Genomic DNA, 22,750 nt, shown 5'->3' with positions numbered 1-22,750 from the left:
CCCCCTCCACTCGCCTCACCTCCAGAGAAACACACCAAGGACTTCTCTATAGAAATTGTTCCATTTTGACCACTGAGGACCCATCTTTTGTACTTCTAAGATTTTTGTTTTTAAAATCTGAGATCAGGAAGAATGGGCTGGAAGAGAGTCGGGAGAGTCTGCCTTCCACCCAAGCCCACCTGTGGAGGGCTTGCCCTGAGACAGACAACTGGATGAACTGTTCCAGTTTAGAATTGTTCTCTCAGCTCCTTCCCGTGTCAAAGCCAGGAAGCATCTTGGCTGGGGCACTGTTGTGGCCCCAAGGAGCTTGTCCTGTGTTTGGAGATCACTAAAGCCCTCGGCCACCTGGCTTCTTGGTGGGACCAAGGGACACCATGGCAGCCACAGGCCTGCCAAAGGGGAGCTTGTCCAGGTGCATAAAGCCCCAACCGAGAGCCTGCCACGAGGTGCCACCACCCAGCCTCAGCCCTCCCACACCAAGCCCTCTTGCCGGAAGAGCTGCTCTTGCCTGGCCCTCAGAGCCCCTGTGCACTGGGCCACACAGGCTCCTACACCCCCGCTGCCTCAGCAAATGACCGCCCTGGGCCCCTCCCAGGGCACTGCGGGTGTCCTTCTGCTTTCTTCTTTTTTCACCCATTGTCCTGACAACTCACACGCCAATCCTTCCATGTCTTCTTCCTAAACCTGTCGTCCTCCTCCAAGTCACCATTATCTTTTTTTTTTTTTTTTTTTTTTTGGTGGTACTGGGGTTCCTGGAAGCCCTTCTACTTCTGGGCTACACTCCCAGACCTATTTTTACATTTTTATTTGGAAACAGGGTCTCCTAAGCCAGCGTGCGGCTGGCTTCGAACCTGCGCGATCCTCCTGTCTCTGCCTCCCAAGCGCGGGGATTACAAGCGTGAGCCACCACGCCCGGCTATCATTATCTTTTACCTAGAGCATTGTGGTTGCGTTTGAGTGGCTTGGCCTGTTAACCTCTACCCACATCACCCCTCCCCAGGTTCCTGAGCTTACGGACACAGGAAGCCACGATTCCACTCTGTGAACCTACAAGAGTAACACTTAGCTTCCACGTGTGCGTGAGAACATGTGGTATTTGTCGTAAAATATTTGAGGTGATGGATATGCTGTTACCCTGATTTGATTTTTATATACTGAAATATCACACAATACCCCGTAAATATGTAAAATTTCAAGATTCCCAGACACACAACGCCATTCCTAGTGGTTCTCTTTCCTGGTGCTTGACTTTTCACTTTCCAAAATCCTACCAAGTAGGCAAAGCCACTTGGATGATTACTTTAACCCCCTAACCCCCCGCTCGAGGACTTTCTTTATTGTGGCAAAATGTACACAATACAAAATATCCATTTTAACCATGCCTTGGTGTACAATTAGCAGCAATAAGTCCACCTGCATTGTGGTAAAACAGAGCTCTTCCACCTTCCTTGGCTGAACTCCTCCACAGACTCTCACCTCTGCCCCCATGGCCCTGACAATACCCTGCATTCTCCTCCATCATAAGTCTGCTGGCTCTGTGTAGCTCACCAATTGCATGGTTTTCATCCCTTCTCATGCCCTCCAGTGGATTCCCACAGTGCTTAGAACAACACTGGATGGCCCATGGGCACACCTGGCCTTGCCAGCCTGCTTTCCTCCAGTTTGCAGACCACCGAATTTTATCTATCTCAGCACCTCTCCCAGGCCCAAAACCCGTAGCTCTGTGCTACAACCCCCTTCCTGCCCAAAGATGACTTCCCAAAACGCAGGCAGTCCATCTCAAATGCCCTGCCTACTCCGTTTTCTGTCTTGTCCTCTGTTCATTTCTCCTATATCATGTACCACAATCTGAAATTTGGGGGAGGTTCTTGTTTACCTTTATATTGCCAGCATTTAGCACAGTGCCTATGTATGGTAGGTTCTCGATACATATTTTCTAAGTAACCATATTGACCCCTTAAAGTGAGAATGCCTATCCTCAGTTTAAAACAATACATTCTTAATTCTCAGCTTCGTACAGTTCTGAATGAGTGACTAGAAGGATGGGCGTAGTTTTAAAGGCCTTCTGAGTCACTACTCAAGTGTGAATAAAGCCTCATCGTGTTCCCCTTCCTCTAACTGCCATTTGCTTTCCTGCACAAACCTCATTGGTTGAAATAAGAGTGAGTGGAAAAGGAAGTACAATAAGATTATCTGAGCCCAGAGGAGAAGACAGAGAGTTGTTTTGTTTCACATTCTTTGAGGCATAAAGAACTCCAGAAGGAATGGTAAATTAAAAAGGAAGTGTTTGATGCTGAAGCCAGGGGCGGATGCATTTAATTTGGAGAAAGAATAAGAAGACAACTGAACAGGTTTTTCCTCCCTTGGCACCATGCATGGCCGTTGGTGGCCTTTCCCTGGTGCTGAGCAGGGCCTAGCACTAGAATTCATGTGGCTGAGTTTTCTCCGCAGTCAGAATTTCCAGCTCTTAGCAATTTTTCCACGCATTCCCCAAGTGTCTATAATGTACTGACTTGGGTGTGCTGTGTGTTGTACTGGCTCCTTGCACACTTGTTGACGAAGATGATCTCTTCTGATGTTATCAAGTGGGACCAAGGGTCCCTTGATGTATTACAAGGAATCACGCTACTCGGTCCTCTTTATGGGTTCCAAACCCAGGCCCTAGGACCCTCAGCCTTGAAGTCTGCCATCAGATGGAGCATGCCTGTAATCCCAGTATTTGGCAGGCTGAGACAGTAGGATCGCAGGTTCTAGATTAGCTTGGGCAACATAGTGAGACCTTGTTTCAAAGAGAAAAAAGTTGGAACAACTTGGGGGGAGGGTAGCTCAGAGGTAGAACACCCCTGGGTTCAATCCCTTCTACCAATAATAAATGAATAAATAAATAAATAACATGAGCTCTGTAGGTTTCTGGGTCTGTTTATCAGTAACTGAAGAGTAGGGTCTGAGACAAACTACCATTGCCTCCTGGGCTCAGACAAGTCTGGAAAACAGTATGGTAGAGAATTGCTAGATTGAGTGAAGGATAGTTTCTGTAGGTCACGTGTCTCACAAAGGCATGTTCCTTTTTCTTTTTTTAATTTTTTTATTGGTGCATTGTGGTCATACATCATAATGGGATAAAAGATGGTGGAGACATACATGCACACATCACCCAAATAGCCCTTCCCCAGTTCCCACCCCATTCTCTCCCTCTCCCTCCTTCTCATGCTTGGCTTAGTGATTGACTTTGATATGTTTGTTAAAATACATCATGGCATTAGAGGATTTCCCTCTTCCCCCTTCCCATGTCCTCAGTTAGGTCGCCTTATTTGCTCCTCTGTAGGATCTCCTTCTTCATCTAGAGTTCCTCCTGTTACCCATTTCTCCCTAGCTTTCACATACTGAGGAAAGCATCCAATTTCTTATTTTCTGTGACTGACTAATCTCGCTTAGAATTGTGTAGTCCAGTTACATCCATTTCCCTGAAAATGATGTAATTTGTGTTTTTCTTTATGGCTGAGTAAAATTCCATTGTGTATATATCCCACAGTTTTGTAATCCATTCATCTGTTGATGGACATCTTGGCTGGTTCCATAGCTTGGTTATGGTGAATTGTCGGCTATGAACATAGATACACATGCATTAGTTTGGTAGTTTGGTTTCCTTTCTTTTCGGTAGATACCCAGAAGTGGTATTGCTGGATCAAATGGTAAATTCATTCCCATTCTTCTGAGGATCCTCCATACTGTTTTCCAAAGTGGTTGCACTAATTTGCAATCCCACCAACAATGTATTAGAGTTCCCACTTCTCCACATCCTCACCAGCATTCATTGTTGTCTGTATTTTGAATGGTTGCCATTCTAATTGGAGTTAGGTGAAATCTCAGTGTAGTTCTGATTTGCATGTCTCTGATTACTAATGATGTTGAGCATTTTTTCATGCATTTATTGGCCATTTGAATTTCTTCCTTAGTGCTGAGTTTCTTGAGTTATCTTTATATTCTAGATATTAGTCCTCTATCGTATCATAAATGATAATCACCAGGAAGAATTGTGTACCTGTCACTACTTTTAATGAAGCCCGTAAACACCTGCCCAAATCACTGAGGCGCTTCTTCAGACTCAGCCATTCCAGCTTTCCACCCCCACCTCCTTCTGCCTTCATATTTTTAGGCAAAGGAAAAAAAAAAATGGTGTGGTGGCACATGGGTTTTTTTTTTTTTTTTTGGGTGGTACTGGGGTTCCTGGATGCCCTTCTACCTTTGGGCTACACTCCCAGACCTATTTTTACATTTTTATTTGGAAACAGGGTCTCCTAAGCCAGCACGCGCAGCTGGCTTCGAACCTGCGTGATCCTCTTGTCTCTGCCTCCCAAGTGCGGGGATTACAAGCGTGCGCCACCACGCCCGGCATGCACATGCTTTTAATTTCAGTACCTAGAAGGCTGAGACAGGAACATTGCAAGTTCACAACCAACCTCAGCTACTTAGTGAGGCCCTCCACAACTAGTGAGACCTTGTTTCAAAATAAAAACTAAAAAATAGTGCAAGGAAGTCGGTTTTGGTGGCCCACGCTTGTGATCCCAGCATTTGGGAGGCTGAGACAGGAGGATTGTTGTTCAAGGACAGCCTCAGCTACTACTTAGTGAGGCCCTTAGCAACTCAGTGAGACCCTGCTTCAAAATAAAGAATAAAAAATAGGGCAGGGGTGTAGCTTAGAGATAGAATACTCCTGGGTTCCATCCCCAATACCTCAAGGGAACAAGGGGTATAGCTCAGAGGTATAATGCCCCTGAGTTCAATCCCCAGTCAAAAAAAAAAAAAAAAAAAAACTTTCTGAGAGTAGCCATGCAGGGGCAGGGGGGACCTTACAGGCTTCAACCATAAATGCACGTTATTTTGAAAACTCCCTTCAAAAGGGCTGCAATATAAATAAAGATGGTCACAAATCTGTTTCAGGCCAATTTGGAATTCACTAGATCTCCTTACAGGCTGCCTGCCCTAAGTCTGTCGCAGGCAAGTAAGTGAGGGGTTGTTTTCAGAGCTCTGGTGCTAGCTCTGCATAGGAATTCTTAACAAAACTCCAGGCCCACAAGATACTTTCAGTTGAAACCACACAGGTACTTGCTGCGTTTCTTTTGCTTCTTAGTTGTCAGACGTGGTGTACACTTGCTTGTCAATTTCTTATGTTCTGTCTCTCCCCATTAGAAAGGCAACTCCACGGGCAAAGACTGTGTTTAGGTGCCTGCCCCAGCTGGGAGTGGGCGGTGCTCTAGCCAGGGCAGGACCCCTTGCAAACTGACACAGGGTGAACAGATGAATGGCAATTCCCAAAGCAAGGGAGGATCCTGCTCAGACCCACCTGGACTTCCAGTGTTTCATATACAAAGAGCAGGCTGGGGTGGGGCTCAGTGGTAGAGCTTGTGCTTAGCATGCACAAGGCCCTGGGTTCAACCCCCAGCCCCAGAAACACTTTTGTAAGTAATAGTACACTAAGAGCTTACTGAGAGCATCCCTGTGACAGGTACATATGACCAGATCTCTAAATTATACTCCTAGCTATTTTCTGTCAAATCTTGCACAGATAGAATTACATGAATGAGAACACATACCTTGAATTAGCCTGGAAAGCCTTCAAAGTTCATGTAGCACCAAACAAGTATTCATACTCAGGGAAATTCTAGGAAAATGTGAGATTGTATTAACCGCATTTTTAAAAATAGAGGCATTTAATATAAAAATCAGGGCATAGTTATATAATTATTTTTAAAATATTACTTGAATCCTATAATTCTAAATAGTTGTTACAAGCATGTTTGTGTTTCTCTGCTCTACTTCAATTTTTATTCTTTTTCTAATTTTTTTTCAAGTAAGAGCATTGATAATGGATTTTTTTTTTGAGGTACTGGGGTTCCTGGAAGCCCTTCTATCTCCGGGCTACACTCCCAGACCTATTATATATATTTTTTTATTTGGAAACAGGGTCTCTTAAGCCAGCGAGGCTGGCTCCGAACCAGCACGATCCTCCTGTCTCCGCCTCCCAAGCACGGGGATTACAAGTGTGTGCCACCACACCCGGCTTAGAGGTCCAGCATCTTTTCCCATATTTTTTGGTTGCAATTTATTTTCCTGGGAACATTTGTGTAAGCCCTGTTTTGCACATAATTTGTTAGTTCTTTGCCATCCTGCTTATATTTTTTTATTACATACTAGGCTTGTACTGTATGTGCTATTATACATTTTTACGTATTTAACCAAATATTTTTATTAAGATACTATAAATGTATATGTACTTATTACAGTGTAATGTTCTATTTTTGTATCATAATTTTCTTAATATTCCCTTGGAGACAAGTATTTAGATCTTTTTCAGTTTTTCACTGGCATAAATAACAACGCAAAACGTTTCTGTGGATAAGCCTTTACTTATTTCACTCTCTGTCTTCCCCCAAACCCCAGCTGCCAGATAACAAAATCAGAGTGTGAATGTCTTCAGCATTCACAGCTTGTTTGGTGAGCAGAGCTTGGCTCTGGAGCGAATGCTTTGAGTTGCCTATTGGGTCAATCCACATTCCACATCAGAGTGCTCAGGATCCAGCTTTTCACACACACAACCCAGCAACTCTACCCTCGCTTCCTCCCTCGCTGGAGAACGTTGAATACCTTTTGTTTTCTTTTTCTTTCAAAATGATAAGCACAGCTCCTATCACTTAGGCTGCAAGAGATTTCTAGCCTGAGTGCCCTTTCCCAGTACCCTGTCCTGAGGGTTCAGAGGTAGCCAGGCCCTCTCATGAACGGGAGGGGAAGGGGCCACCAGCCAACCCTCCTCTCTCCACCCCTATGAACCTTGTACTGTATCAGGGAACCTCCTGTGGCTATTAGTAGAAGCAGAGTCCAGAAAGGTGACGTCTGCTGAGGTTAACAGCAGCCTATCAGAAAACAGGAGATGGCTAACTGAGATCTGCCAACCAGCAGATGTACCTGACCCTCCACAGCCAGCCACGCAGCCACATGCCCCCTGCATGTCCAGAGAGCTACTCGTGTAAATATTAGGAACCCAAACTTAATTTGGGTCTTTTTTTCCCCTAGCACTAGAGGTTAAACCAGAGGCATTCTACCTCTGATCTATACCCCTCACCCTATCGAGTTTTTTATTTTGAAACAGGATCTCACTAAGTTGCCGAGGCTGGCCTCCAACCTCTCATCCACTACGCCCAGCTTGATTTTTTCCTTTTTATTGTTAACAATAAATAGTACAGGCCTGGGAGTATGTAGTTCAGTGATAGAACATGTGCTTTGCATGCAAAAAAAAAAAAAAAAAATCTGGGCTCAATTCCCAGCAAAACACGCGGACACATTTCAGAAAAAAAAACAAGAACATAATAATAATTAGTAGCTGCCTTGTACTAAGCATTCCTGCACTGTCCTTTGCAATCTCACTGGGACTCCACCGGGTTGATACCACCACTCTCTCCACTTTGCAGGGTGGAAAACTTGAGAAAATTTGCCCCGTTTTACATAAACCCAAGCTAATGTATTCCAAAGTCCACAATGCATAACCCCAAGTATCAAAGTCTGAATGTCACTGGCAAACTGCTTCCTGCTAAAACTTAACTACGTATTAATGTCATGTTCAGGCTTATTTTCAGAGTTTTGAGACTGGCTTTAGGAGCCGCCCCGGGGGGAGGAAGCAGTAGAGGAGAAGAGATCCGCCACCTCCCAGCTTGGCTCTGCTCGGCTCTGCCTGGTGCAGGCGCCTCCTGGGCTGGTGGTTGAGGAGCCCAGGCTGCTTTCTCTGCAGCAAGGAACCTGGGCTCAGTTCTGCCCCAGCTGGAAGCTCCCAGTGTTTGTTTTGTTTTTAATTGTGGTAAAATATGCATAACAAAAGATGTACGGGTTTAACCATTTTCAGTGTACATTTCAGTGACGTTAAGTACATTCATGCTGTGGTACAACCTCTGTCGCTGTCCTTCTACAAGCTCTTTCATTTCCCCAGTTACTTACCAAGCACTGACCGCCTGGCTTCCTCTCCCAGCCTGAATTTCAATATCCACAGTACCTTGTACACATGGAATCTTGCAGTATGTTGTCCTTTTATAATCAGTTAACTTCAGTCACCCTAATATTGTCAAGACTCTTTCATGTTGTATCTTGTGGCAGAAGGGCTTCCCTTCTGGGAGCTAAGTGTTCCATTGCCTGTGCGTACCACATTCTGTTGTCCGTTCATCCATCAGTGGACACAGGTTGCTTCCACCTTTTAGCTACTCTGAATAATGCTGTTATGGACACGAGTGGACAAATATCAGTTTCATTTATTTTGAACAAGCCAGAATTGCTTGAACATATGGTAATCATTTTTTTAACTTGTTGAAAGACCACATTGCTATTTTTGAAAGCAGTTGTATCATTTTATACACCTGCCAGTGATGTTTAGGTTTTCAATTACTTCACATCCTAACATTCTTTTTTTCTTTTTTCTTTCTTTTCTTTCCTTTTTTTATTTTTTTATATCCACTCTATGGCCTTGAAACAGTACAGTGATTTTTACTTTTTTTTTTTTCAAAAGTCCATGAGTGAGCCAGGTGTGGTGGCACACGCTTGTAACCCCAGCATTTGGGAGGCTGAGACAGGAGGATCGCACAGGTTCGAAGCCAGCCTCAGCTACTTAGTGAGGCTCTCAGCAACTTAGTGAGACCCTGTTTCCAAATAAAATATCAAATAGGTCTGGGAGTATAGCCTGGAGGTAGAAAAGCCCCTGGGCTCCACCCCCAGACACACACACACACACACACACACACACACACACACACACACACACACACAGTCCATGAGTATTGGTTGACATTTCTTCCTTTTTTTTTTCTATTTTTTTCTTCTTTTTCTTTCTTTTTTTGCTAATGAAGGTGATTCTTTTTCACAACTTACTAACTTAAATATAATTATTTGATGGCACCATCCTTTTAGAAATCATGTCCCCCAGGAACATTGTTGAGCCTTGCCTATGTTGAGTTGATTAAATTATAACCAGTCACAGAAACCCCCACCCCCACCCCCAGACTGCACCTTGAAACATGCTTGTATATGTCAAACTCTGTGCTAATCTCTGAGCTATGTGGGTAGGCTAAGAGGCTGCAAACTTTAACATGAACAGTTTTTAATAATCTAGTTTATTTCTTGTTTTCCTCCTTTTCTCTGCTACCAACTTAGTGAGCATTTGGGGAGGTAGTGGGAGTTGAACCCAGGGGCGCGCTACCTCTGAACTACACCCCCAGCCCTTTTTTAAATTTTTAGTTTTGAAACAGAGTCTTGTCAACTCGCTTGGGCTAGCCTCAAACCTGTGATCCTCCAGTCTCAGCCGCCCTAGTACTGGGATTACAGGTGTGCTTTATCACACCTGGAAGCATTCTATTCTTTAAAAAAGCTGCTAGATGGATGAATGGTTAGGAGCACAGATAGTGGAACCAGCCAGACATGGATTCAAACTCTGGCCTTCTTGGGAACATCATAACCTCTCCAAGACTCAGTCTCCTTTTCTTTACTGTGAATGGGCCGTAGGTTTGCTTTAATGACCATAAATGGCTTTTACAGTGCTTGGGCAAATAAGAGCCATTACATGGAAACTAACATCATCAAAGTATAGATTTTAGTGGAAAGTGAAGTTTTTCTTGGAAAACCATTTAAAAATAACTAACTATAGGTTAAATTAAATTTCCAAGAAATTTTGACCCCCCAAAAGGCAAGAGTGCAAACATAGCAAAGAATGAGCTCTTGTCCATCCCTTCCTCCATTTGTATTACAGTTTAAGAGTATAGAGACCCAGAGTGAGAGACTCAATGAATATAAATAAATAGAAAAGTGTTTCTATAACAACCAACTTATTAAACTAGTGCTTTCATGTTTGATATACCCAGAGGAGATCAGCTCTTGCTAAAATCTTCTTTTTGCAAACTCCCTGTTCTCTTTGCTGTCATTAAATAGCCCTTTAAGGCCAGTTTGAGATTGACCCCAGAGAATCCCTCTTCAAAAGGATCCTTCAGAATGACTGTAGGGTTTACTCAGTTGCTACTCATTTTTCATTTCCAATTTATTAATGTTGTCATTATTTCATAGGCTTCCTGGGGGCTTCTTGGGGATTTTGAACAAAATTAATTATCTCGGTTCTTTTTCTGGAGCGTAGGAAGTGAAACATGCCTCTCCAGAGGAAGGCACACAATGTGATGTGAATAAGCAGAGCAACAAGAAACAGATTCGCACTCTTCCCTGCTTTCTGGCACATTACTTGGTTAAGTTCTCACTGCTTGTGTAGGTGACAAATGTCTCCCAGCCAGCCGATTTGAAGGTAGCTTGCATTTTCCATTCTAATTTCCCGTTTAAGCTGGAATTTCCTGGGGTAGATTTTAACTTTGCTTGAGAGAGCACATTCAGCCCTACCATGAAGTTCTGTTGACTCCTTCCACCCCCCCCAATCATTTGATTCAAATGTGGATGCTTCTTATTAAAGTGAAGAAAAACATACTAAGCTAGGTAGCCGGTTATTTGCCAATTTCTCAGAAAAGTCGTAGTAATTAGAATGAACACAAGAGCAGTCAAGCAAGACTTCCAGAGCAAGGTCATTATTGTGCAAAGCATCTCACAGCCTCTCAGATGATAGCAGCTGGGGTGTGTAAGCCCAGGCCACAGAGCACATGAGGGACGCTTGCTGGCAGCTGCATTGTGGGGTGCTGAATGAATGAGTTGGGGGTGGTCATCATTAGTAAGTAAACCACTGGCAAAGGGGATTTTTGAGCTCTGCTTGGGTTTATAAAAAAAAAATAATTGAAACCCGGGCATGATGGCGCATGCTTGTAATCCCGGCACTTGGAAGGCTGAGACAGGATGATCGCACAGGTTCAAAGCCAGCCTCAGTCAGCTACTTAGTGAGGTTCCCAGCAACTTAGTGAGACCCTGTTTCCAAATAAAGTATAAAGTAGGTCTGGGAGTATAGCCCGGAGGTAGAAAAGCCCCTGGGTTCCCACACACACTGGGTTGCCCCAGTAACACACACATACACACACACACACAAAAAAAAAAAAAAAAATTGAAATTTTCCTCTAGAGTTATATTAAAAAAAAAAAAGTTCATCTTGTGCACTATCAAGCACCGTGATCTTTAGGTATTTCCCCCCCAGCATAACTGTGCTGTGAGCCCCAGTGTGGTCACGGGCAACTGGCTTCTCAGTGAGAGTTCCGACCATATGAAGTACAAGTTTGTTGGGAGAGATGAACCAGGGCAGCCTTCCTTCAAGCAGTCCTGGCAGGGCAGTGCGGAGAGGACTGTTGAGCATAGAACACAGGCTTCATTAGTGAACAGGAATTTAAGGAATATGCTCGACTAAGATGCTTCCAAAAACCCTGGTCTGATTTAACATTTTTCACCATGGATCCTGAGGAAAAATCATTTGTACTTTAAAGTAAATGGGACTATAGACTTTGTGTTCTGACAGTGTGCTCACCATAAGCATGTGCATATGTAAGGGTACCTGTGTAAATATGATTAAAAACAGTGAGCAGAGGGAGCAAAAGCTGTCATGCTATAAAGAGTGTCTCGTGGGAGAGAAAAATCACACACAGTAACGTTTCTGTCAAAAAGCTGTGGTCCTATGGGATCATATTGCCTAGTGACACTGTAGCTGCCTTAATTTGCACAAGGGCACTGTGATGTTCTAACAGTCACGAAATCGACTAACGACATAGACCTATTTCTCAACAGTATTACCATGGCTGAGCTACACAGGACTATATATTAAGATGTGAAGACAAGATATGGCAACACAACCATCTAGTTACAGTGTGTCTTCGTAGGGTGTGGGCCCCACCCTGGTCCAGCTCCTCTACCAGCGCTGACAGCAGCTCTCTCACCAGGAGGAAGCAGCATTTTGATTTCAGAAGCTGTACCTCTGTGGGAGGCTTAGCCCTTCTTGCGACACAACTGTGTGTTCAGGAGCCATAACTAAAGGCCCCCTCTTAACCCTCTGGTTGTTGAAGCACAAGTGTCCAGCTGATTAGCGGCTGAAGATATTCAGCTGATTGGTAGTTGAGGAAGTTAAGCTGATCTGTGGTTGAGAAAGCTCTGCTGATTGGCTGTTGAAAAAGGTTATCTGATTGGTAGTAAGGACGATAAACAGATTGATGGTTGAAGAAGTTCAGCTGATTGGCTGTTGAGCAAGAGGCGGACTCTGATGGCTCACTTCTCTCCTTCCCACAGTACCTTGGAAAGGCTGTGCTGCAGAACTTCCTGAGGCAGGAAGTCTGGTACAGGAAACACCATTATTGAGGCCTTATATATGCCTAGCATTTTCACTGGGCACTAGACACCTGGAGTTTCACCCTCCCAGTTGGAGTTGCTGACTTGTGGACCACAGTGGTTCGCTGTCTTACCCAGTAGGTCTGTCCTTCCTTCCAGGGCTGCAGCGTGCTCAGCCTTCACTCAATATTCCACATCATTTGCTTTAGTCATCAGCACTTTCAAGTGATAGTGTACCTTCATCCATAAACTTCCTTATTATCTTACTCAAGAAACCAATTTTTAAAAATAAAGATAAATAGCTGGGAGGCTGAGACAGGAGAAGCATAGATTCGAGGCCAGCCTGAGCAAGTGAGTAGGACCCTCAGCAATTTAGTGAGACCTTGTTTCAAAATAAAAAATAAAAAAGAAGCCGGATGTGGTGGCGCACACTTGTAATCCCAGTACTTGGGAGGCTGAGACAGGAGGATCAAGGTTCAGAGACAGCCTCAGCTACTTAGTAGGCCTTCTGTAACTTAATGAAACCCTACTTCAGAATAAAAAATAGGGATGGGGGTATAGCTCAGAGGTAGAATGCTACTGAGTTCCATCCCCAGTACCACAAAAAATAAACAATTAAAATAAAAAAGAACTGGGGTGTAGCCCAGAGGTAGAGTGCCCTGATTTCAATCCCCAGCACCAATAAATAAAAAAAAAAAAGTAAGAGAAACACCAAAGAGAGAAAATGTCATCTTCACATGCTTTAACTGAAGCTACGGAAAGAGGAACTAAGAATGTTCATTTGTGCTGCTAACTGAAGTGGAGAGCACAAGAAACACAAGCATACCTCAACTAAGTCAGCTGCCTTCAAATCCAGAACAGGAGACCTCAGTGTCCTCCTAGTGAATATTCTCACTGTAGGCCATGGGGATTTTTTCTTTTTTTACACTTCCAGTAAATAGCTTCACACATAGACCAAGACAGAGTAAGACATTAGCACAGGAAGAAAAGAAGCCAGGCGCGGTGGTGCACACTTGTAATCCCAGCATTCGGGAGACTGAGACAGGAGGATTGAGGTTGCGGACAGCCTCAGCTACTTAGTGAGGCCCTCTGCAACTTAGTGAGACCCTGTTTCAAAATAAAGAGTGAAAAATAGAGCTGGGGCTATAGCTCAGAGGTAGAATGCCCCTGGGTTCCATCCCCAGTACCACACACACACACACACACACACACACACACACACACACGGAGGGAGGCATTTTGAGTGACTTCTTCAACATGGGTAGATGGGCTAGAAAGTTGGAGTTTTGTTTGTATGCCGCTGGGACTGGCATGGTGATGCTGATGTGGCCCAAGATGGCTCAGAACCAAAAGATGCAGTCAGTTTCCCAAGCCCTCTAAGTAACCACAACCTCAGAGACATATATAGGAAAGGTGTTAATGTCCTGTCTGAGCCCTGAAGAGCATGGAGTCTTGCTCCCCAAGTTGCAGGAAAAAAACAAAAGGCCAAGCCACCTTTTCAGCTGCTGTGGACAAGGACGCCCCTTAAGCTGTTCCCAGTTCCTAACGATTGCCGCCCGGCACCCAGCCTCCCACCACTGCTCTCTCACCTCGCCTGGGCTCTTTGGGTCTCCTTGCACTTCCTGCTTGCTATTTCCTTAAACCGAGTTGCACCTGGACGTCCTCCTCCAGCACTATGAGGACGACAGTCCATGTGTCATGCTGCTTTTAGGCAACACATGGAAAACCAATATTCTTTTTTCAATCTACCTAGAACTTTAGGTGGACTGAAACAGTCCTGAAACAGCGCAAGCTCACTAGCATACGACCAAGTGTCATGCCTTTCAAACTTTCGGGTCTTACTAAGTTGCTGAGAGCCTCACTAAATAGCTGAGGCTGGCTTCAAGCCTGCGATCCTCCTGTCTCAGCCTCCCAAGCACTGGGATTACAAGCAGGTGGCACCATGCCCAGCTTGCCTTTCAAACTAAAATGTGCTGGTCATGGACAAGATTTCCTTTGTGGAGGGGGCTTCTCAGCCCAGGCTGCTTGTCTGGATTCTCTGGAAGGCCCCACTTCTATAGGTTCAGATTTAATTAGTTATGGTCTAGTGAGTGATCATTTATAAAACTCCCCATGTGATTTTACTGAGAGTTAATTTAACTGCAAAGCACACAGAAGGGAAATTAAATTCAGTTCCACACCATGGCAATAACATGGCATGACTCTGGGAATGTAATTTCCTTTTGGTACCCTCAAAGTTTCAGAAGAAATGACGGCTATTGCTTTTTTTTATGACAGAGGGCTGAGTGGAAGGATATTTCCCTGATTAAATGTTGCTTGGTTGTTTTCACTGTGCCCTCAACATATATCATCATCTATATTCTATATTATTTTTCTTTTTTGAGTCCTAGGGAATTTGTGTGTGTGTGTGTGTGTGTGTGTGTGTGTGTGTGTGTGTGTGGTACTAGGGATAGAACCCAGGGGCATTCTACCTCCAAGCTAAACCCCTGCCCGATTGTTTTTTTTTTTTAATCTTTATTTTGTTTTGTTTACTCACTAAGTAGCTGAGAACCTTCAAACTATCTGTATTTTATTTACCATCTTTTAGACCGTGTGTCTTGGCCCATTAGTGCTACTATCACAAAATACCACAAACTGGGCACTTAATAAAGAACAGAAGTTTATTTCTTACTGTCCTGGAGGCTGCAAACCCAACATGCAGGTGCCAGCCCCTGGTATCTGTTGAGGCCCATTCTGCTGAGTCTTCACTGGACATAAGACAAACAGGCAAACAAAAGTGGAACTCCTGTGAAGCCTATTTGATAAGAGTCTTAATTCCATTGATGAGAGCGAGGCGTGTGGCCATATCCTATTGGGAGAAAAGTTTCACCATAAGTTTGGGGGTGAACATTCAGACAGTGCTTTTGTACTGGGAGTAAAATCCCTCCCTAGAAAGCAAAACTTAGTTCTTGAGGTAAAGAAATCTATTAAGGCAGTCTTTGGCCCTCCAAAGTGCAGAATTAATAAGATTAACACAATATAATTTATTTGTATTTAATTTCCCTCATTAAGGGTATGTTAACTTTAATCTAAATTTTATTTATTTATTTATTTGTTTGTTTTCAGTGCTGGGGATCAAACCCAGGACCATGCCAGGCAAAAGCTCTCTCTCTCCCTCCTTGAACTATTATATCTCTAGTTCCAATTTTAAATTTAAATTTAAATACAGTGAAACTCTTCTCAGCTAAGCTTGGCATACACCTGAAATCTCAGTATTTAGAAGTCTAAGGCAGGGCTTGGCGTTGTGGCCCATGCTTGTAATCCCAGTATTTGGAGGCTGAGACAGAAGAATCACAGTTCACAGACAGCCTCAGCTACTTAGTGGGGCCCTTTGCAACTCAGTGAGACCCTATTTCAAAATAAAGAATAAATAAGGACTGGGGGTGTAGCTCAGAAGTAGAATGCCCCTGGGTTCCACCTCTAGTACTAGAAAGAAAAAAAAAAAAAAAAGAAGTCTAAGGCAGATAGAAGACAGGTTTGAGATCAGCCTTGGCAAATTAGGGGGACTCTCAGCCCCTAATGAAAACCTGCTCCAAAAACAAAAAAAATTTAAAAAGGGCTGGGGGTGTGGCTTGGTGGTAGAATGTTCCTGGGTTCAATCTCCAGTACAAGAAAAAAATTTTCTTTCTAGAGGAATGATGATGAAAAAACATTTTTTTAATGTTGATAAACAGAGGCAGAGACAACCCAAACCAAGCTGTGTGTACTTCCTGAGTTGGGTGTCCTGAATTTAGCCTCTGGATAGTTCACAAATACACTTTCTGAGGGGTGAAATTTGGTCTTACTGAGAGTGATTTCTGGGAGGAAACCTCAAAAGCTTTTCTGTCTCTTCTCAGTAAAGAGGTATTTTCGCCGGGCGCAGTGGCGCACACTTGTAATCCCCGCACTTGGGAGGCTGAGACAGGAGGATCGTACAGGTTTGAAGCCAGCCTCAGTTACTTAGTGAGGCTCTCAGCAACTTAGTAAGACCCTGTTTCCAAAGAATATATAAAATAGATCTGGGAGTATATAGCCTGGAGGTAGAAAAGTCCCCCCGTGAGTTCCACCCCCAGTAACACACACACACACACACACACACACTCACTCACCAAAAAAGGAGGTATTCTCTTCATGAGAACTTTGGGTTCCAGAAGCATCATGTCGTCTACCTGGTTTTTTGTCATTACTGAGCGCTCTTGCAAATGTGCTATTCTGGGGATTGGCCACTGAGGTCAGACACATCTGGTGTAAATCCTGGTGCTCTTCACTTTGTGGCTTTCATCAGTTAACTTCTCTAAGCCTCACCTAAAACTGTAAGTAGATATAAAATCTGCCTGGTAGAACGAACAAGTCAGGTGAAAGGAGCTGGGAGCAAACGTTCTGAGCAGAGGCTGAGATGTGAGAAGCCAAGTCCCCAGAAGGGGGTGGCCATGGGGAGAAGGCAGGAGCTAAGCACTGGCCAGGGCCCACAGGGCCTTGGCATGCTGAGTTCCTGCAGCAAATGCTAACAAAATGATTTCCTGGTAGTATTAAAACCTCAGCACAAGCTGGGCGTGAAGGCACATGCTTGTAATCCCAGCATTTGGGGGGCTGAGACAGGAGGATCGCGGTTTGAAGATAGCCTCAACTCCTTGGTGAGGCCCTTTGCAACTCAGTGAGTCCCTGTTTCAAAAAACAAACAATAAAAAATACCGCTGGAGGTGTAGCTCGGAGGTGGAATGCCCCTGGGTTCTATCCCCAGTACCAAAAAGACAAAAAACAAAACAAAACAAAAAAGCCCCAGTACATTCTCTGAAGAAGCGTGGTGACAAAGTTTTCAGCAGACATAAGTGAGACTAGAAAAGATAGAAGGTGTGGCTTTTGCCCTGATGCATGTGTTGTCAGGTTGCCATAGCAACAGTAAGTTCACTAAATAGCATAAAATCAGTGACAATAATATGCTCTATAGCTGCAAATGATGTTTGTGCAAATTGACCAGCTAGCATGAGTAAAGAGGAATTATGGAAGAGGTTGAGGGAAGGCTCGCTGAGCAGAAGGCAAGTAGAGGGAGTGGCCCAGAGGGGAAAGAAAGGGGGGTCAGTGGGGCCAAAAGGAAGGGGCCTTTGCTAAGCAACAGTCTGGACCACGGCTTAAACTACGTGATAAAGAGGGATGCTGCTGAGGATGGGAGGTGGGGAGTCAGGTCTTCCAAGCTGAGCCACCTAGAATTCAAGGTAGAGTCTAGCAGAAGAGATTCATTCTGATGTAAAAACAATTCTAATTAGAGTTTTGGTGTTTCTTTTTTCCCTAACTGCTTAGCACACATAACTAAATGGAAGATATTCATTCATCCCCTCTCTCTTTCTCTCCCTTCCTACCTCCTCCTCCCTCCCCCCTTCCTCTCTCCTTCCTTCTCTTCTTCTACTCTGGGGGTCAGGATTTCAACATATGAATGCGGGGGGGACACAGACTCTCCGGTCATAGCATATGCTTTTTTATTTGAAAACTGGGTTACTGACAAATGTACATCAGCATATGAAGATTTTGTAAATATATTCTCCACATAATGACATATTAGTCACTATTGAGACATGTGCTATTAAAAAGAAAAAGATTGCAGTTATTGGAGCTTGAGCTGGGGAGGCAGTTATTTGAAAAAGGACTCAAGTGGCGATTGTGTTTTACCCGCTGTCTTTAAAAACTTGATCAGAATAATGTACATGTGAATTTCAGAAACTCAGGTTGTTTTGGTTTCCCTTGATGGCCACTAGGCTGGCCTGCTCTGAATAGAAAACTGAGAGTCTGTTTCTGTTTTCAGATCGCAGAGGGCATGGCCTACATCGAGCGGAAGAACTACATCCACCGCGACCTGCGGGCAGCCAACGTCCTGGTGTCCGAGTCGCTCATGTGCAAGATTGCAGATTTCGGCCTGGCTCGAGTGATTGAGGATAATGAGTACACGGCAAGGGAAGGTGCGTGCGGCAGACATCTTGAAGTGCTTCAGTATTCTCTCATTTTAGTTCATTTTGTCTGTTTCTAACAAAGCAATTACAAACATTATTAGTTTAAAAAACTTAATTGGTACAATATTTAAGATGTCTAGTAACAGTTTTATCATAATTGTTGTGTGTGTGTGTGTGTGGTACTGAGGGTGGAACCCAGGGGCTTTTCTACCTCCAGGCTACACTCCCAGACCTATTTTATACTTTATTTGGAAACAGGGTCTCACTAAGTTGCTGAGAGCCTCACTCAGTAGCTGAGGCTGGCCTCGAACCTGTGTGATCCTCCTGTCTCAGCCTCCCAAGCGCTGAGATTACAAGCATGTGCCACCACACCAGCTATAATAATTGTTTTTAAAGAATACTGTTTTTTAATTCCATATGACACTTCGATGAGGTTCATAAACACTGTCATTTTTATCTCTTTCTTTCTTTCTTTCTTTCTTTTCTTTCTTTTTCTTTTTTTGTTTTTGCAGTACTGGGGATAAAACCCAGGGGTATTCTACCTCCAAGCTACACCCCCAGCCCTATTTTTTAATTTTTAATTTTTATTTTTTTGGTGGTACTGGGGTTCCTGGACCCTTCTACCTCTGGGCTACACTCCCAGACCTATTTTATACTTTATATTTGGAAACAGGGTCTCTTAAGCCAGCCTGCCTGGCTATGAACCTGCGCGATCCTCCTGTCTCCACACTTAAGCATGCGCCACCACACCTGGCTTTATTCTTTATTTTGAAACAGGGTCTCATTGAGTTGCAGAGGGCCTCACTAAGTAGCTGAGGCTGTCCGCGAACCACGATCTTCTGGTCTCAGCCTCTCGAATGCTGGGATTCCAAGCGTGCGCCAACACGCCCAGCTTCCACATTCCATATTTTATGTATCAACAAATAGCACACAGAGGCAGAGGCATGCATCCCCCAGTCCTGGTGCATGGTCTAGTTGCTCGGCATGGCCAGAGCTGCGCTGCTTTTGACCGTGAGTTCCGATGGTCTTGCCCTTGAGAGTGGATTGAACCCAGGGGCCGTCTACCTCTGAGCTATAACTTTATCCCTGTTTTATATTTTATTTTGAAACAGAGTCTCGTTAGCATTGTTTTGATTTGCCAGGCCCCTCTAGGAAGATCCCTCAAGTCTGTGTTCTCTTTGATGAGTTGTAACTTAGCTTTCATGATTGCACTCAGCAAAAGGGCAGGTGCAGAAGAATAGGGAAAATAAAAGGAGTTTGAGCTATAGAGAAAATAGAAACAAAAGAGGCTTCAGATAAATGAGAGAGACTAATAGAAGAGTAGAAGGGGTTGGGCGTGGAGTGGGAAAGGGGAAAGGAGAACTGATGACGAAAGCAGTTCAATTTATTGTCCATTTATTGAGGATAAGTCCATTTATTGAGGATACTCTCAATCTCACTAATATTTACCAGGAAGGGGCGGAATCTGGAGGGCAGCATGCCAAGTGCTGTGAGCATGTGTGCTCATGTGCCTTTGGACCTCACTACGATGTGTGATTATGGTGCTCTAGTCAACATAAAATAATTATAATAGCTGCAATGTATTGAGCATTCAGTGTGCAATGGGCTTTTCATAATCTCATTTATTTTTACAATAATCATATATGATAGCTATTATTATTATTATTGCCTTACAGAAGAGGAGACTCAGAGGTTCTACAGCTTTCCAAGACCCTTCCATAGGTGGTAGAGCCAAGATTAAAATCTGAGAGATCTAGCCTCAGAACATATAAGCTAGAATTGGTTCTACTGGTGTTGATTGTGTGTGTGTGTGGGGGGGGTACTGACCCAGGAGAATTCTATGTCCCAACTCTTTTTGTTTTTATTTTGACAGTCTTGCTAAGTTGCTGAGGTTAGCCTAGAATGTGCAATCCTTTTGTCACAGCTTCCCGAGCACTGTGATTACAGGCTCGTGCCACCTCGCCTGCCTAGGTTTTATTGTTTTTGGTAAAAACCTAGAGCCTCCCAAAAATATCCATTCTCCTGAACGACAGCATGACATAGCACAGAGGGCGCAGCGTCCAGGTGGAATGGCCTTGCTCAGGACCACCATAGCAAGCTCCCCTTTCAGAGTGGGGCCTTTCCCAAGGACAGCGCCCCTCACCACAACCTGGGAGTTCAGGTGTTCCCCATTTGATAGATGGAAGCACCACAAAGGCACAGACAGGAAGGACTTGCCAGGATCACACCAAACAGGAGCCGGCCGAGCTCTGGACCCGCTCCACCCTGCCTTGGCCTGCATGCACCTGGCCCAGGTGGTGGGGCTGAGGCGGGTGGTGGCAGCGCTGGCGCAAGGCCTCTCCTACCACACTCTCGCTGTCCTCGCTGGTCTTATTCATACTTTCAGTTTTGATCAGGCACATAAAAAAATTTTCAAACACATAATAATTTTTTTAAGTAGTTGGTGGAAATCCCTAGCCCTTCCAGAATGTGGAAGTAAAAGTCTGTGCCTGTGTCCCCGCTTTCCTCAAGGGGAACTGCACATTCTCCCCAGGATGCCACACCTGCCTTCCCTGGCCCCTCAACCTCACCCGTGATTCCTGTGGCTCACCCTTCACCACCGGCTCAATCTCGGTGGATCACTGCCCTCCGTCTTAGAATGTCAGTATGTTGCTGGGTACAGTGTTGTACACCTGCAATCCCAGTACTTGGGAAGGTGAAACAGGAGGATATCAGGTTCAAGGACAACCTCAGCAATTCAACAAAGCCATCAGCAATTTAGCAAGACTTTTTTATTTTTTTTATGGTACTGGAGATGGAACCCAGGGGCCTTCTACCTTCGGGATACACTCCCAGACCTATTTTACATATATATTTTTTGGAAACAGGGTCTCTTAAGCCAGCTGAGGCTGGCTTCGAACCTACGCAATCCTCCTGTCTCAGCCTCCCAAGCACAGGGATTACAAGCGTGTGCCACCACGCCCGGCTTAGCAAGACTCTTTCAAAATAGAAAATAAAAAAGGGAGCCGGGCATAGTGGCACACGCTTGTAATCCCAGTACTTGGGAGGCTAAGACCGGAGGATCATAGGTTTGCGGCCAGCCTCAGCTACTTAGTGAGGCCCTTCGCAATTTAGTGAGACCCTGTTTCAAAATAAAGAGTTAAAAAAAAAAAATAGGTCTGGAGTTGTAGCTCGGAGGTAGAATGCCCCTGGGTTCAAAAAAGAGGTGAGGATGTAGCTCAGAAGTAGAACTCTCTTGCCCTCCACTCCTCTCCCCTTCGTTTAGTTCTCAGTAACACACACACACACACACACACACACACACACACACACATTTTATTGTTGTTGTTAATAAACTGTGTCCTACCAAATGAAAGAATGGGTTATTACGGTTTGGAATAGCTTCTGAAATCCCTGCTGCACAGGCGTGGAGACAGATGTCCACAAATGCACAAGCATCAAAAGTTACTTTCATCTCCGAGTGCAGCTCAGGGATAGAGCATGTGCTTACCATGCAGAGGTCCTAGGTTCAATACCCAGCACTAGATAAAGAAAGAAAAAGTGAAATAAAAAGATATTTATATCCCATATAAACATAGAGTGGGTTCATTAGAGAACATTTGAACTTTCTTTTTCTCTTTCTTTTTTTTTTTTTTTTTTTTTTTGCGGTACTGGGGATGGAACCCAAGGGCATTCTACCTCTGGGCTATACCCTCAGCTTTATTTCTTATTCTTCATTTTGAAACAGGGTCTCACTGAGTTGCAAAGGGCCTCACTAAGTAGCTGAGGCTGTGGACCATGATCCTCCTGTCTCAGCCTCCCAAACGGTGGGATTATAAGTGTGCACTACCATGCCCGGCAATATTTGAACTTTTTTTGGCCTCAAACTCTTGGCTTAAGCGACCGTCCTGCCTCAGTCTCCTGAGAAGCTGGGATAACAGGCACATAGCATTATGCCTGGCTCTTTAGAAAAAAGTTAAAACACTAAAGATCCATGCTGTAGAGACTAGTGTTGGGGGGTGAGCATACATACCTAGAATAAATGCCTTTATATTCGAGATCATTCTTTTATGTTTAAAGTAGACGAGCTAATAATAAGCTGAGGAGTCCCCAAAAAGGAAGCAGAAGAGACAGAAATATCTTAGTATAACATTTGAACCATTTACACTTTGTACCATATATTGTTGCCTTTCCAAGATAAATGATTTAATTTTTTTTAAACATTCAAAAGAGCAAAGCACAGATCAAGCTGAGATTCCAAGTAAGAGCCACGTGTCTCCCTCCTTAGGTGCTAAGTTCCCCATTAAGTGGACGGCTCCGGAAGCGATCAACTTTGGATGTTTCACTATCAAGTCTGACGTGTGGTCCTTTGGAATTCTCCTGTATGAAATCGTCACCTACGGGAAGATTCCCTACCCAGGTACCACTTACCTACCTGTTTCCATTCGAGTGGCATACGTGAGAAAATAATCAAGCTGCATAAAGGCAGCGTGTGTGTGTGTGTGTGTGTCCTCAAGACCTTCCCGTTACCCATTATGCTCAATGCC

The 22,750-nt window shown here is 44.2% G+C and overlaps 1 protein-coding gene across 2 annotated transcripts in view; it reads left to right on the top strand.

The window, feature by feature from the left end:
• LYN (LYN proto-oncogene, Src family tyrosine kinase) overlaps window positions 1-22,750 on the top strand; it is a gene marked incomplete at both ends in the record, with an annotated part of 63,269 nt that overhangs the window by 35,410 nt on the left and 5,109 nt on the right. For both annotated transcript variants that reach the window (XM_080694468.1, XM_080694469.1), the window contains 2 exons: window positions 18,080-18,233; window positions 22,492-22,623. In XM_080694468.1, coding sequence (XP_080550594.1) covers window positions 18,080-18,233; window positions 22,492-22,623 — 286 coding nt within the window. The remainder of the gene's footprint in view (window positions 1-18,079; window positions 18,234-22,491; window positions 22,624-22,750) is intronic.

This window comes from Muscardinus avellanarius (assembly GCF_963383645.1).
Source record: "Muscardinus avellanarius genome assembly, chromosome: 4".
In the NCBI taxonomy this organism is placed as follows: Eukaryota; Metazoa; Chordata; class Mammalia; order Rodentia; family Gliridae; genus Muscardinus; species Muscardinus avellanarius.
The sequence above is the reverse complement of the archived record's forward strand: the minus strand, read 5'-3'. Positions and strand labels throughout refer to the sequence as shown.